General features: G+C 39.9%; 1 protein-coding gene across 7 annotated transcripts; it reads left to right on the top strand.

The window, feature by feature from the left end:
* The first annotated feature begins 426 nt into the window (after nt 1–426).
* On the top strand, nt 427–12,353 carry SERPINB13 (serpin family B member 13). Of its 7 annotated transcripts, XM_030810087.1 has the most exons (9): nt 470–577; nt 1,778–1,959; nt 2,793–2,849; nt 5,534–5,662; nt 6,040–6,157; nt 7,208–7,420; nt 7,537–7,679; nt 8,210–8,365; nt 10,116–12,346. In XM_030810087.1, the coding sequence occupies exons 6-9, from the start codon at nt 7,357–7,359 to the stop codon at nt 10,518–10,520; spliced, it is 768 nt and encodes a 255-aa protein (XP_030665947.1). In that variant the 5' UTR covers nt 470–577; nt 1,778–1,959; nt 2,793–2,849; nt 5,534–5,662; nt 6,040–6,157; nt 7,208–7,356; the 3' UTR covers nt 10,521–12,346. The 7 variants fall into 7 exon arrangements, with proteins under 7 accessions (XP_003264355.3, XP_030665943.1, XP_030665947.1 ...); XM_003264307.4 differs by lacking the exon at nt 7,208–7,420 and having other exon boundaries at nt 427–577; nt 2,793–2,879; nt 10,116–12,353; XM_030810083.1 differs by lacking the exon at nt 7,208–7,420 and having other exon boundaries at nt 455–577; nt 2,793–2,852; nt 10,116–12,353.
* The last annotated feature ends 461 nt before the right edge of the window (nt 12,354–12,814 follow it).

Genomic DNA, 12,814 nt, shown 5'->3' with positions numbered 1-12,814 from the left:
AATGAGATATTTTACAATTAATGGATGGAATACTTGAGAATAATAGGTGTGTGCGTGTGTGTGTGTGCGTGTACACGCGCATGCTCACTTGTGTGTGGCTGCCTAAAGTTTTCTTGTTCCTTTTTCTTGTTCTTTTGTAGCAAGATAGTTTTCTTTCGTTTTCTTCCTGGATTTGGCACTCCTAAATAATGCAACTGCAAAAATAACTCTGTTACAGAGAATGACTTGTCAGGACACAGCTCTGTCCATCTGTAGTAAGTAAAGTATGCATTTAATGTATGTCTTCATCAGGCTATATACCTTTGGTTCCCAGCGTTGGCTGCACATTGTAATCACCTGGGGTGATAAAAATTCTGATGCCTGGTTTCCACCTGAGAGATGCTGACTCAGTTCGTCTGGGGTGGGGCTTGGGCATAGATTTTTTTTAAAGTTCCAAGGAGATTTTAAGGTGCATGCAAGGTGGAAAACCACTGCTGAAGCAGATGTGGAGAACTATAAATTAAGAATCCCAGCTACATAATTGACTTATGCTTCCTAGTTCCTTGCCCAGCCACCACCATCTCTCCAAAAACCCGAGGTAAGTTCTTATTTTGGCTCCAATTTAAGACCTCTGTATTTTGAGAACGATGATGTTTGTTGTTTGAAAGAATTACTTTTATTGTGCATAGACTTTCTGGAGGTAGTTTTATTTAATTTAGTTCCTAATGGCCATGACAGTGTAAATTCTTTGACAGTAAATTAATCCATGTTATTTCTGAGTTAACCTGTAAAGGATCTCTACAAGGGAACCTGAGGTTGAAATGGAAGCTTTGATATCAGATGTGGGATGCGTTAGCAGGGATGAGCCCTTGAGGGCAAAAGGCCCCAAAAGTATTGGGCTTTAAAAAACTTTATTTTTCATTAGTCTTATTCTTGTTTTAGGATTCCTCCTAAAGCCTTTACTTACTAGTTATAAAGTAGTTGATAATGAAGCAAACATAAAAACAGTTCTACCTATTTATTTTTGGCAAATATTAATTGCTCTTTAAAAATTATTTTTGTGAAAGGATAAAAGTAATGCAAGCTCATGTACAAGCCTAAAACGACACAGAAAAGCATAAAAAAAGAAAATCCTTTTATCTCCACCTAATAATTCATGACCAGAGATATGTGGTTTCTGCTTCAAAAAAATTCAACCCAGAGTCAAGTTTTTATGCAGTTAGGGAAAGGGGTTTAAGAGATGTAATCAATCCTGTCACTCTCTGGGCTGAATTCTGAATCAATTGAGACATAGTATCAGATAAGGATTCAAGTCTTGGCTTTATTATTGCTAAGGTTGGATCTGAGAGCACTGCTTGAACTTGAGGCCCATGGAGATTCTTGTGCCTACCCCCCTGCCTTAGCTTGGGCCTCACATCTGGACAAACTGGTGTTGCCTGGACGAGGGCTGGGTCTACGTGAGGAAGCTTCCATGAAGAGGAGGCTGTGCGGAGGCAGAGGCAGGCAGGTTCAGACAGAGAACAAGAGAATAAAGCTATTAAAACATTAACCCTGCTCTCCGGGGAAATAAGAACTGAGCACCACCGGATGCTGGAAGACTCCAGCGGACTGATTGATGTCTCCCGGCAAGAGAAGGCCAAGAGAGGATGTGAGAAACAGGCAGCAGCGACCTTTCACCAAGAGGGTGGAAATCACTATATTCCGGATCGATGCAAGAAGAGGAATAGAAGCAGGAAGGGTTCCCCTGACACAGAGTAATTCAAATGTTCAGCTTTGATTGTTGTTCTTGCTGTTCTAGATCTTGCTAAAATCATCATGGATTCACTCGGCGCCGTCAGCACTCGACTTGGGTTTGATCTTTTCAAAGAGCTGAAGAAAACAAATGATGGCAACATCTTCTTTTCCCCTGTGGGCATCTTGACTGCCATTGGCATGCTCCTCCTGGGGACCCGAGGAGCCACCGCTTCCCAGTTGGAGGAGGTTGGGTGCAGTCGGGGGCTTCCTTGTTTTCTATGCACAAATTCATTTGGGGGGTTGGTCAGCCCTCTTGCATTGTCTTAAAAATATGCTCATCTTGACCTGTGGACCAGGAAACAAAGACTTTCAAGACAGGGAGCAATTTCAGATCTATCAGGAAAGCCCTCTTCCCTTTCCAAATACCATCTCCCCAACTGCTTCCAGATGCTTGAAATTTTTTTGAGTAGGGACTGGTTGAGTAACCTTGTCCAAAGCCATTGCACTCATAATTAAGACAGAGCATGAAAAGTACTTACGGAAAAAGTGACATAATCCCCACAAGGGTAAAAATGACACATCCAAGATGAACAGAGGAACACATAAGCCAATACGAGCTCCTTAGAAAAAAATCAGAGGTATTTTTAGTAGAGATGGGCATTCACCATGTTGGCCAGGCTAGTCTGGAACTCCTGACCTCAGGTGATCCACATGCCTTGGCCTCCCAAAGTGCTGGGATTACAGGCATGAGCTTAGCCGGGCGTGGTGGCAGGTGCTTATAATCCCAGCTACTTGGGAGGCTGAAGCAGAAGAATCGCTTGAACCCAGGAACAGAGATTTCAGTGAGCCAAGATCATGCCACTTCACTCTAGCCTGGGCAAAAGAGCGAAACTCCATCAGAAAAAAAAAAAAAAGAAAAATCAGAGGTAAACACAGACCTTTTCATGATTTTGCAAGGAGAGAATGTCACCTCGTATACCACCGAGGTTTCTTTCACAAGCGTCCACTCTCCCCTGACTGACTCTGTGTGTGGTTTTCTCTTCTCTGAGCACCACGGTAATATTTTCTATCTCTTCCAGGTGTTTCACTCTGAAAAAGACATGAAGAGTTCAAGAATAAAGGCTGAAGAAAAAGAGGTGGTAAGAATAAAGGCTGAAGGAAAAGAGGTGGGGAGATGTGTTTTACAAACTTCATTAGAGTTGCATTTTAGGTGTGGGTTCTCTGGGGAAAAGGACTGAGAAAGGCATGAAAGCAATATTGTTGCTTTATTATTAAGCAATAGCAATCACTGTGGACAAATAATGTAGTAAGGATTATATAATAATAATAACCCCTTAGTATTGAGAAGAGACCTTAGGTGTAATGGACAATACCGCTATGATAGAACTGGTAAAGGCTAATAGATGGAAAAGTTCCCATAGCAGAGGGGATGGGTTTAGGAGTTAAACAGACTTAGGTTCAAGTCCTGGCTCAGTCACTTAAGAGTGATGCTACTTTGGGCAAGTTGTTTATCTTCTTTCAGCCTCTGTAAAGTGCCCAATAGAGGCATCTGGTAACTGAGCCAGTGGTGGCGGCAGTAGTAGCAGTAGGTGATATTATTGCTAAACTCCACTCATATTTTTAACCCCCTGCTGATGTTGTATTTAAAAAATTAGTACAGGCACAATGACTTCCTGAGGTCTTTTCCGGCTCCAGTGTTCCTGTATTCGCCACCCAAAGGAGAGTCTACTCAAACACGGGAAAGGAATAAGCCCATTAGGTCGGGGCTAGGATCAGATGTTAGCACTCTCGGGAAGGGCACAGCTGCTCTGACAGTAGTCATAGTGCAATTCCAGACCCTCATAAAACCATGGCTCAGATCACCCAGCAATATGAGCTGCTCATTTCACAACCCCAAAAGGCTAGGTCCTGTGGGTGGCTCATTTGCACCTGTGGAGAGTCAGGCTTCCTTTCAGGGTTTGCACAACCAAGTTGGGTCATATGGCCACTGCAATGTCCCCTCAACTGAGGAGTGCAGTTGTCTTCAGAGCACATTCTTTCTCAGCCATGATAGCCCACGTAGAACCTTTGTGCAAATTAGAAAACGGCTCATTCTTTTGGATAGCTGCCCTATTCCAATGTGAAGGGCTAGATGACTGGGGTGGGAATTGAATTGCAGCTTCGTGTAAGTCACAGCTTACACGTACACACTGTCTAGCAGTTTTGCCCATTCCCCAGAATTTTCCTGGGAGCCACAGAGGTATGAAGAGAATAGAATTACTGACTGAAAGGATATTAGGACTAGAATACATCTTAGAGGTCATCTATTCCAATGTCCTCATTTAATAATTTGTCCAGAGACTGGCTTGACATGTACCCATTTGATTATTATTTAAATTCAGAGTATTCTCAATCTTGCTTTTAAAAATGCTGATAAAATCTCAAGACATATGTGCAAAAGGTATAGGGAAAAATTCAATAAACACACTTTAACCCTTCTTTTCAGTGTACGAAATAAACCATTACCAAATCAGCTGATGCCCCTTAGGCTGATGTATAACACCTTCCTTGAGCACACCCCCCATCCTCTCCTGAGAGAGGAAGTCCCACTATTGTGGGTTAGGTGTTCATTATTCCCACGTATTTATTATTTCATTACATACCACATATTTTTGTCATTATTCTTTGGAACTTGATTATTTTTGGCTTAGCATTGTGTTTATAAGATTCATCTGTTTCAAGGGGATACTTATAGCCCTATTTGATTCATTTTTATAGCTATTTCCTCATTTATTCTGTTGATGGGGCAGGCCTGCCTGCCTGCCTGCCTGCCTGCCTGCCTGCCTGCCTTCCTTCCTTCCTTCCTTCCTTCCTTCCTTCCTTCCTTCCTTCCTTCCTTCCCTCCTTTCTTTTTTCCTTCCTTCCTTCCTTCCTTCCTTCCTTCCTTCCTTCCTTCCTTCTACAAACAATGCAAAAATGGCCTTTTTAATACAAGCCTCCTAATTTGCCTGGGCGAGAGTTTATCTAGTCCCAAGCTATCCAGTATAGTAGCTACTCAAGTGGCTAGTGAACACTTGAAATATATCTAGTTTGAATCGAGATGTGCTACAGGTATAAAATGCATATTATATTTTAAGAACTTAGTATGAGAAAAGAACACAAAATATTTATTTTAATATGTTATTTTTGCTGAAATATGAATCATATAATATATAATTAATATTAATTAATATTTATTATATTTATATGTTGAAATAATGACATTCTAGATATGCTGTTCAGGTAACATATAATATGAAACCTTCAATCAGAAAACTGATGGGCCCTACATAAAATATTCAGAAAAGATTTTTTTTCCCCCTGGAGACAAGGATAAATCTCACTTCAGCCCGATGTGTAGTGACTCATACCATTAGGAATCACTCTTCTTATTCACTATCTGGAAAAATTTCCAAACTTCAATAGATGAGAATTGTCTGGGGAAATCATTTACTTTCCTTAGATGCTTAGAATCTTGTGGGGGGCTAAAAACAAGCTTATTGAACATTTAGTGAGTACTTTTATTTGAGACCAAAAAACCCCACAACTTGAGTTATAAAAGCAAGATCTGTGGTGTTGGGCCGGCAGAGAAGGCTTCTTTCTGGAGCTGAGATTGGTCATAATTCACATTATCATATGACTTGGGTAAAGGCCACCTGATATCCAGGGGCCACATCAAACACAGGGATCACCCTGAGGCTGACAAACTGAGGGAGAGACCCAGCAGCCACATCCTCTTAGGGGAGAATCTAGGCTTGCTTTTGCCAAGATAACCTGTTGAGATTTTGTTTTAATTTTCAAGATTGAGAACACAGAAGCAGTACATCAACAATTGCAAAAGTTTTTGACTGAAATAAGCAAACTTGCTAATGATTATGAACTGAACATAACCAACAGGCTGTTTGGAGAGAAAACATACCTCTTCCTTCAAGTAAGTTTGCTGTGCCTACCATATCTGTGAGTGGTATTCTGGAATGGCCAAATGGCCCTGGTAGGACTGTGGGTCCTGAAGTCGTGCTGCCTGGCTCTGGCCACATCCCTGCAGTACTTTTCCATCCTGATCTACAGACATTCAGAACTGCAGGGAGCTTCTTTTCAGTCCTGGCAATCTGAACCTGATTTTTGCCTCATCCCCAGAATAGCTGCATAAAAATGTGCATGCAGGAACTCAATGTGAGATGCTCAGGGCCTTAAAATTTCTCTTGCTGTATTAGCCGTCCTAGTGTATACATAAATTTATTTAGAGATGTTGGCAATTGATAAATTGAGTTTTAACCTCTTTTTATTCCTTCCTTGTTTCTCCTAAAGAAATACTTAGATTATGTTGAAAAATATTATCATGCATCTCTGGAACCTGTTGATTTTGTAAATGAAGCAGATGAAAGTCGAAAGAAGATTAATTCCTGGGTTGAAAGCAAAACAAATGGTAGAGTATGGGTGGTTCACTCATTGCAAAAAAACAAAAACAAACAAACAAACAAACAAACAAAAAACACTTCTTGACAACCTGCTGTGAGTGAAGCCCTGGACTTGTCACTGCGTGAGGTGCACAAGCTTTGGGAAGGGACTTGAGATAGGTTTTGCAGGGTTGGAAGGGCAAGCCTGGGCCTAGGAGGTAGGGAGGGCACTGCAGATGGTGGAGCAATTTCAGCAAATGTGGAGCGGCCAAGGGGAGCCAGCGGGGGGACTGCATGAAGCCAAATGCATGGAAACACTTGCTGGAGAACTGTTTACACATAGTCTTGGATCACAACATATTGGGGGTCCTGAAAATGGGATGATGCCTGTCTTGGGTTTCATTCTTTCCTTTATATCAGAGCCTTTCTTCCTGAGTTTTTCTCTGTCTGTGTTAAATGAGAAACACGCAGCTCTCCCATCAAGACTTGTCGTTCCCATCCACAGCTGGGGCCACCTAGTCTTCATCTTCACTTGAGCATCGTGCAGGGATAATGATAACCTACAGCCCTCCCCACAGCAGAGGATTTGACAAGTTTCTTATCCCATTCTTCCTTTCTCATCCCCTGGTATGAGAAATCTACAGAGAAATGTTAATGTGGAAATTCACCTTGGGGAGCAATAGCTGATACTTTAGTGTTAGAGTTTCAGATTCCATTTTTATACCAATTATCAGAGAGACCTTTGTTATTCAGAATGTGTGTTTTTTTGCCCTCATGCTTGGTCTGAAGAAAGGAAATGAAAGAAGCAGAAAAAATAGGATCTTTCAAAAAGTTGGTTGAACAGTATTTTTTAGAATTTATTGCGGGATGGGCTGAACTCGGAGACAAAAATATCAACTCCTTCTCCAATATAATAAGTAATCCCTCAATCTCAGGTGGTAACTATATCGAATGGTAAGCATAATAGCTAACACAGAGTGCTTATTATGTGTGAGATGGTGTTCTAAGACCTTTACATGTGTTAAATCATTTGCTCCTTTCAACAACCCTATGAGGCAGATTTTATTCCTATTTTACAGATGTGGAAACTGAGGCACAGAGAGTTTAAATAACTTGCCCAAGATTCCTCAGCTGATAAGAGGCAAACTGGATGCTAACAGAGGCATCTGACCCCAGAGTCCGGACTCTTAACCATGAACCTCAGTTTATCCAGTGGGATAAATAGGCAATGGGCAAAATGAGAACCTCCCCGTCGATTCTGCCAGCGAACCCTTTGTCAGCAAGGCCCTCAGGTGCTGACCTGGCTGGGTTTTTAATGATCAGTCAAGTCCATCTGCATCATATCTGTCATACATATTACTTGCCATTTGGAAGATGGGCCAACCTTTTTCTGTTTCTTCGTTTGCAGAAAAAATCAAGGACTTGTTCCCAGATGGCTCTATTAGTAGCTCTACCAAGCTGGTGCTGGTGAACACGGTTTATTTTAAAGGGCAATGGGACAGGGAGTTTAAGAAAGAAAATACTAAGGAAGAGAAATTTTGGATGAATAAGGTATGGCCCTTAATTTATTTTCGTGATGTGCTTACGCATGGAATGTAAAGTCTAAATTCATGGCTGGGCGTGGTGGCTGACACCTGTAATCCCAGCACTTTGGGAGGCCGAGGTGGGTGGATCACGAGATCAAGGGATCAAGACTATCCTTGCCAACATGGTGAAACCCCGTATCTACTAAAAATATAAAAATTAGCTGGGTATGGTGGTGCATGCAGGTAGTCCCAGCTACTTGGGAGGCTGAGGCAGGACAATTGCTTGAACCCAGGAGGCGGAGGTTGCAGTGAGCCAAGATCACGCCACTGCACTCCAGCCTGGCAACAGAGTGAGACTCCATCCCCCACCCCCCCAAAAAAACTAAAGTTATATTTGAGCAAATGCATACTGGTAGATAGTAAATGCTCATTCTGAGACTCTGATATTGGGTTTTATTTTAGATTGAGCTAATTATTTTGACGAACTAACTTGGTTGCCTTAATGCCTTTGGTCTTATGTCCTTTGATATTGTGTGCTCTGTTAATTTGTTGCAGAGCACAAGTAAATCTGTACAGATGATGACACAGAGCCATTCCTTTAGCTTCACTTTCCTGGAGGACTTGCAGGCCAAAATTCTAGGGATTCCATATAAAAACAATGACCTGAGCATGTTTGTGCTTCTGCCCAACGACATCGATGGCCTGGAGAAGGTAAACACTTACATCTGCTTATTCTTGCTTTCGTTTCCTAAGGCTTTTTGTCTCAGGGCTTCTGAGTAGGAGCTGTTGGCCAGCGGCCTCAGATAGAAAGTGTTTCTCACTCTCCAGCAGCTACAGATGGATGTGTACTGGGGAGCATTAAATAGTATGGGTCAGGTTTATTGAGAACAACTAATCCTAGAATGTTTGGGATGAACTAAAATGAACATTTAAGATTATATGGGAGTCCTAAAGATCACCCACCATTCTGAGAAATGGTTGATATTTACGGACCCCTTTCCTGGAAAAAAAAGAATCACGTATGCATATATACGACCAATTCTGCACACTGTTCAGTAGGATCTTGGAGCTTGTGAATTTCTTTCTTACACCCTTACACCATTGATTTAGTCTCACCCATTTTGTGGTTAAAAAAATTATGTGAGTTCCGGGTGCGGTGGCTCACGCCTGTAATCCCAGCACTTTGGGAAGCTGAGGTGGGCGGATCACGAGGTCAGGAGATCGAGACCATCCTGGCTAACATGGTGAAACCCTGTCTCTACTAAAAATACAAAAAATTAGCTGGGCGAGGTGGCGGCCGCTTGTAGTCCCAGCTACTCAGGAGGCTGAGGTGGGAGAATAGCTTGAACCTGGGAGGCGGAGCTTGCAGTGAGCCGAGATCGCGCCACTGCACTCCAGCGTGGGCGACAGAGCGAGACTCCGTCTCAAAAATAAATAAATAAATAAATAAATTGTGACTAGTGTCCTGTATTTTGAAAATCAGAAGAGTTTTGTTTCAAATCCTGTTTCTCTAGTGGCTTTTTGACCCTTGAAGCTTCTTAACTTCCTTGAACTTCAATACTCTCCCATCTCTGAAGATGGCTCCATGGTGCTTAATGTGCAGCAGTGTTGGAATGATTAGAGAAACGTAGCTTAGAAGGGGTCCAGGACATAGAAAGCACTCAACAAATGATAACTGCTGTCTTCTTATACTACCAGGTGCTGTGCTACTTCTGTGAAATGTTGCTAGTAGCATTTTAAGTTGGAAAATATTTTGGGACAGCAAAATGGCAATATGTCTGAGAGCTTTAGGAGTATTTCTGATTCAAAAAGCTCAGTTGTGGGAATTATTCCAAAGAAATAATGCAGAAGAAAAAAATTGCCTTTCTGAGTCAAATCAGTTATTTCGGTATTAAATACACTGGAATGCCCAGTTTGAAATTCATCATAATTATTATTTTTGTATCTTTAGTAACTATCAAATCTATCACAATGCCTGCTACAGACCAAATGTTTGTAAAGTGAATGAATAGCTAAATATTGGGAAAAATTTATCAACTTCATAAGAATATTATCTAGCTGTTTGAAGATAGGAGAGATATGCAGTAGTGTGAAAAAGTTTACTTTTTATCAAATAAAATGGACATTCACTGTGATTGCAACTATGTAAATATATATGCATTCAAAGACTAGGAGAGGTAGTTAAAATGAAATATATACTAGGTTGATAAAATAAGAAATAACTTATTTTTAATCTTTAAAAATGTATTCAGTGCTATTGGATTTCCACATATACACAGATAATTTAAATGGAGAAATATAAGACAACCGCCTGCAGTATAAAGACAACAATCTAGTGAAATAAAATTTCCACTTTAATATTACTAAAATTAATAACTTCTGACTGGTGCAAATCAGTGTTACACTGTTTTAGATTTTTATTGATAATCATACCATTCTACTCTTCTTTTTTTGAAAATAGATAATAGATAAAATAAGTCCTGAGAAATTGGTAGAGTGGACTAGTCCAGGGCATATGGAAGAAAGAAGGGTGAATCTGCACTTGCCCCGGTTTGAGGTGGAGGACAGTTATGACCTAGAGGCGGTCCTGGCTGCCATGGGGATGGGCGATGCCTTCAGTGAGCACAAAGCCGACTACTCGGGAATGTCGTCAGGCTCCGGGTTGCACGCCCAGAAGTTCCTGCACAGTTCCTTTGTGGCGGTGACTGAGGAAGGCACCGAGGCTGCAGCTGCCACCGGCATAGGCTTTACTGTCACATCCGCCCCAGGTCATGAAAATGTTCACTGCAATCATCCCTTCCTGTTCTTCATCAGGCACAATGAATCCAACAGCATCCTCTTCTTCGGCAGATTTTCTTCTCCTTAAGTTGATCGTTGCCATGGCATTGCTGCTTTTAGTGAAAAACAACTGCCAGTGTTACTCATATGATTATGAAAATCGTCCATTCTTTTAAATGTTGTCTCACTTGCATTTCCAGTCTTGGCCATCAAATCAATGATTTAATGACTCCAATAATGTGTGTGTTTATAACCATCCTTGAAAGTGAAATGTCCTTTTCTTTGTGCCATGCGTAAGGTGAGTCAAACCAAACCTCACTGATAATCTCCCCTTGGTTTCCTTTGAAAGTAAATCGGTATCTTGTAGTTTTGTGCACACGAAAGGAGAGAAAGTCTCTCCAGTGAAGAGTATGAACTAGTAATTTTGGGGGGTCTCTCTAATTCTAGTATTTTGACATGTTATAATACACAAGTAAAATAAAACAATAGTTTACTCAGCTCATGTTACTATTCCCCAACAGATATTGTGGCAAATCGCACATAGGAAAGAGAATTTAGGAATACAGTAGCAAAACATTAATTAAACCTCCAATGCCAGGACAAAATAAAACAATATACCAGATGGAGAAGATGCCCGTATTTTCATCTTCCATTCTATCATTATCCATTGTTAGATGCATAAGCATTTTGATATTGTGTAATAAATGTGGTATTTGAGAAGATAAATGATGTAGTTGATCAGTATTCCTCCTCTATCACCTTTTTAGACTTTATAAGGTAAATATTTGGAATAACTTTTAGAAAAGTTTCCCTTTTTTTTCTCCATTTACATTTTTCTGGGTTTTTTTTTGAGTGAGGTAGGAGCATTACCAAATGATATTTTCTGAAGATGCTTTTTGAAAAGCTCTGAATCTATTCCTAACGCTCTTAATTATTGGCTTGTTTCACTTTTTTCCTCCAGTTTTTAACAAGATCACATAACTGGCTTGTTTTTTAACAGCTTTGTCAAACTACAATTTGCATGCCATAAAATGTACACACCGTAAGTTTATAATTCATTAACTTTTAGTAAATTTCTAGAGTTATGCATCACCACAATCCAGTTTTAGAATATTTCCATGACCCTAAGAAGTTTCCTCATGCCTATTAATATTCCCAATCCTAGGCACCACTGAGTTGTTTTCTGTCTTTATAAGTTTTTCTTTCTACATCTTATATAAATGGAATCATACTACATGTAGTATTTTGTGTCTGGCGTCTTGCACTTAGCATGATGTTCTTGAGGTTCATCTGTTATAGTACGTATTGATACTTAATTTTTTATTGCCGAACACTATTCCATTGCATGGAAAAGACCTATTTTATTTATAGGTTCACCAGTTGAGGGACATTTGGATTGTTCCCACTTCTTGGCTGTTAGGAATAATGTTGCTCTGAACATGTAAATAAAGATCTTTGTGTTCACATATGTTTTCATTTCTGCTGGGGAGATTCCTAGGCGAGAAATTGCTGGGCCATATGACAAATCAATAGTTAGCTTTGTAAGAAACTGTCAAACTGTTTTCCAACATGACATTTCATATTCCCACCAGGAATGTTTAAAACTAGTGTCTTCAAATCCTCACCAACATCCAGGATTGTGTCTTTATGATTACAGCCATTTTTGTACGTACAAAGTGGCATCTCATGGTGGTTTTAATTTGCATTTCCATAATATCTAATTAGGTTGAGCATTTTTTTACGTGCTTATTGGCCATTCGTTTGACTTTGTTTGGTGAAATGTATACAAATCATTTGCTCATTTTTAATTTGGGTTGTCTGTCTTGTCTTCTCATTTTATTGAGTTAAAAGAGTTCTTAATAAAGTCTGGCTTACAAGTCCTTAATTTATCAAATATATGATGCGTGGACGTTTCCTCATAGTCTGTGGTTTCTTTTAATTTTGTTATTAGTCTTTTAGAACACATATAATAATTTTTAAAAGATATAATTTAATACCATAAAATCTGCATATTTAAAGTACAATTCATTGGTTTTAGTGTATTCACAGAGTTGTGTAGACACCTCCACTGTCTAAGTTTAGAACATTTATAACACCCCCCAAAAAATCCTATACTCATTAACAATCACTCCCCATTCCTCTCTTCCCCAACTCGTAGAAATTAATATTGTATTGTCTGTCTCTATGAACTTGCCCATTCTGGACATTTCATATAAATGGCATCATATAACATGTGGCCTTTTGAAACATGATTCTTTCACTTTGCCTAACAATTTTAAGTTACATTCAATTTGTAGTATGAATCAATACTTCATTCCATTTTTGGCTAAGTAACATTCCATTGTATGGATACATTAGACTTTGTTTATTCATTAATTAGTT

The sequence above is a fragment of the Nomascus leucogenys genome, chromosome 4 (assembly GCF_006542625.1).
Source record: "Nomascus leucogenys isolate Asia chromosome 4, Asia_NLE_v1, whole genome shotgun sequence".
Lineage (NCBI taxonomy): Eukaryota > Metazoa > Chordata > Mammalia > Primates > Hylobatidae > Nomascus > Nomascus leucogenys.
The sequence above is the reverse complement of the archived record's forward strand: the minus strand, read 5'-3'. Positions and strand labels throughout refer to the sequence as shown.

Coding starts and splice junctions, on each gene's coding strand:
- SERPINB13 (XM_003264307.4), top strand. CDS start 1,795: ATGGATTCACTCGGCGCCGTCAGCACTCGACTTGGGTTTGATCTTTTC. Junction 2,880..5,533: donor TAAAGGCTGAAGGAAAAGAG/GTGGGGAGATGT, acceptor TTAATTTTCAAG/ATTGAGAACACAGAAGCAGT. Junction 7,680..8,209: donor AGAAATTTTGGATGAATAAG/GTATGGCCCTTA, acceptor AATTTGTTGCAG/AGCACAAGTAAATCTGTACA.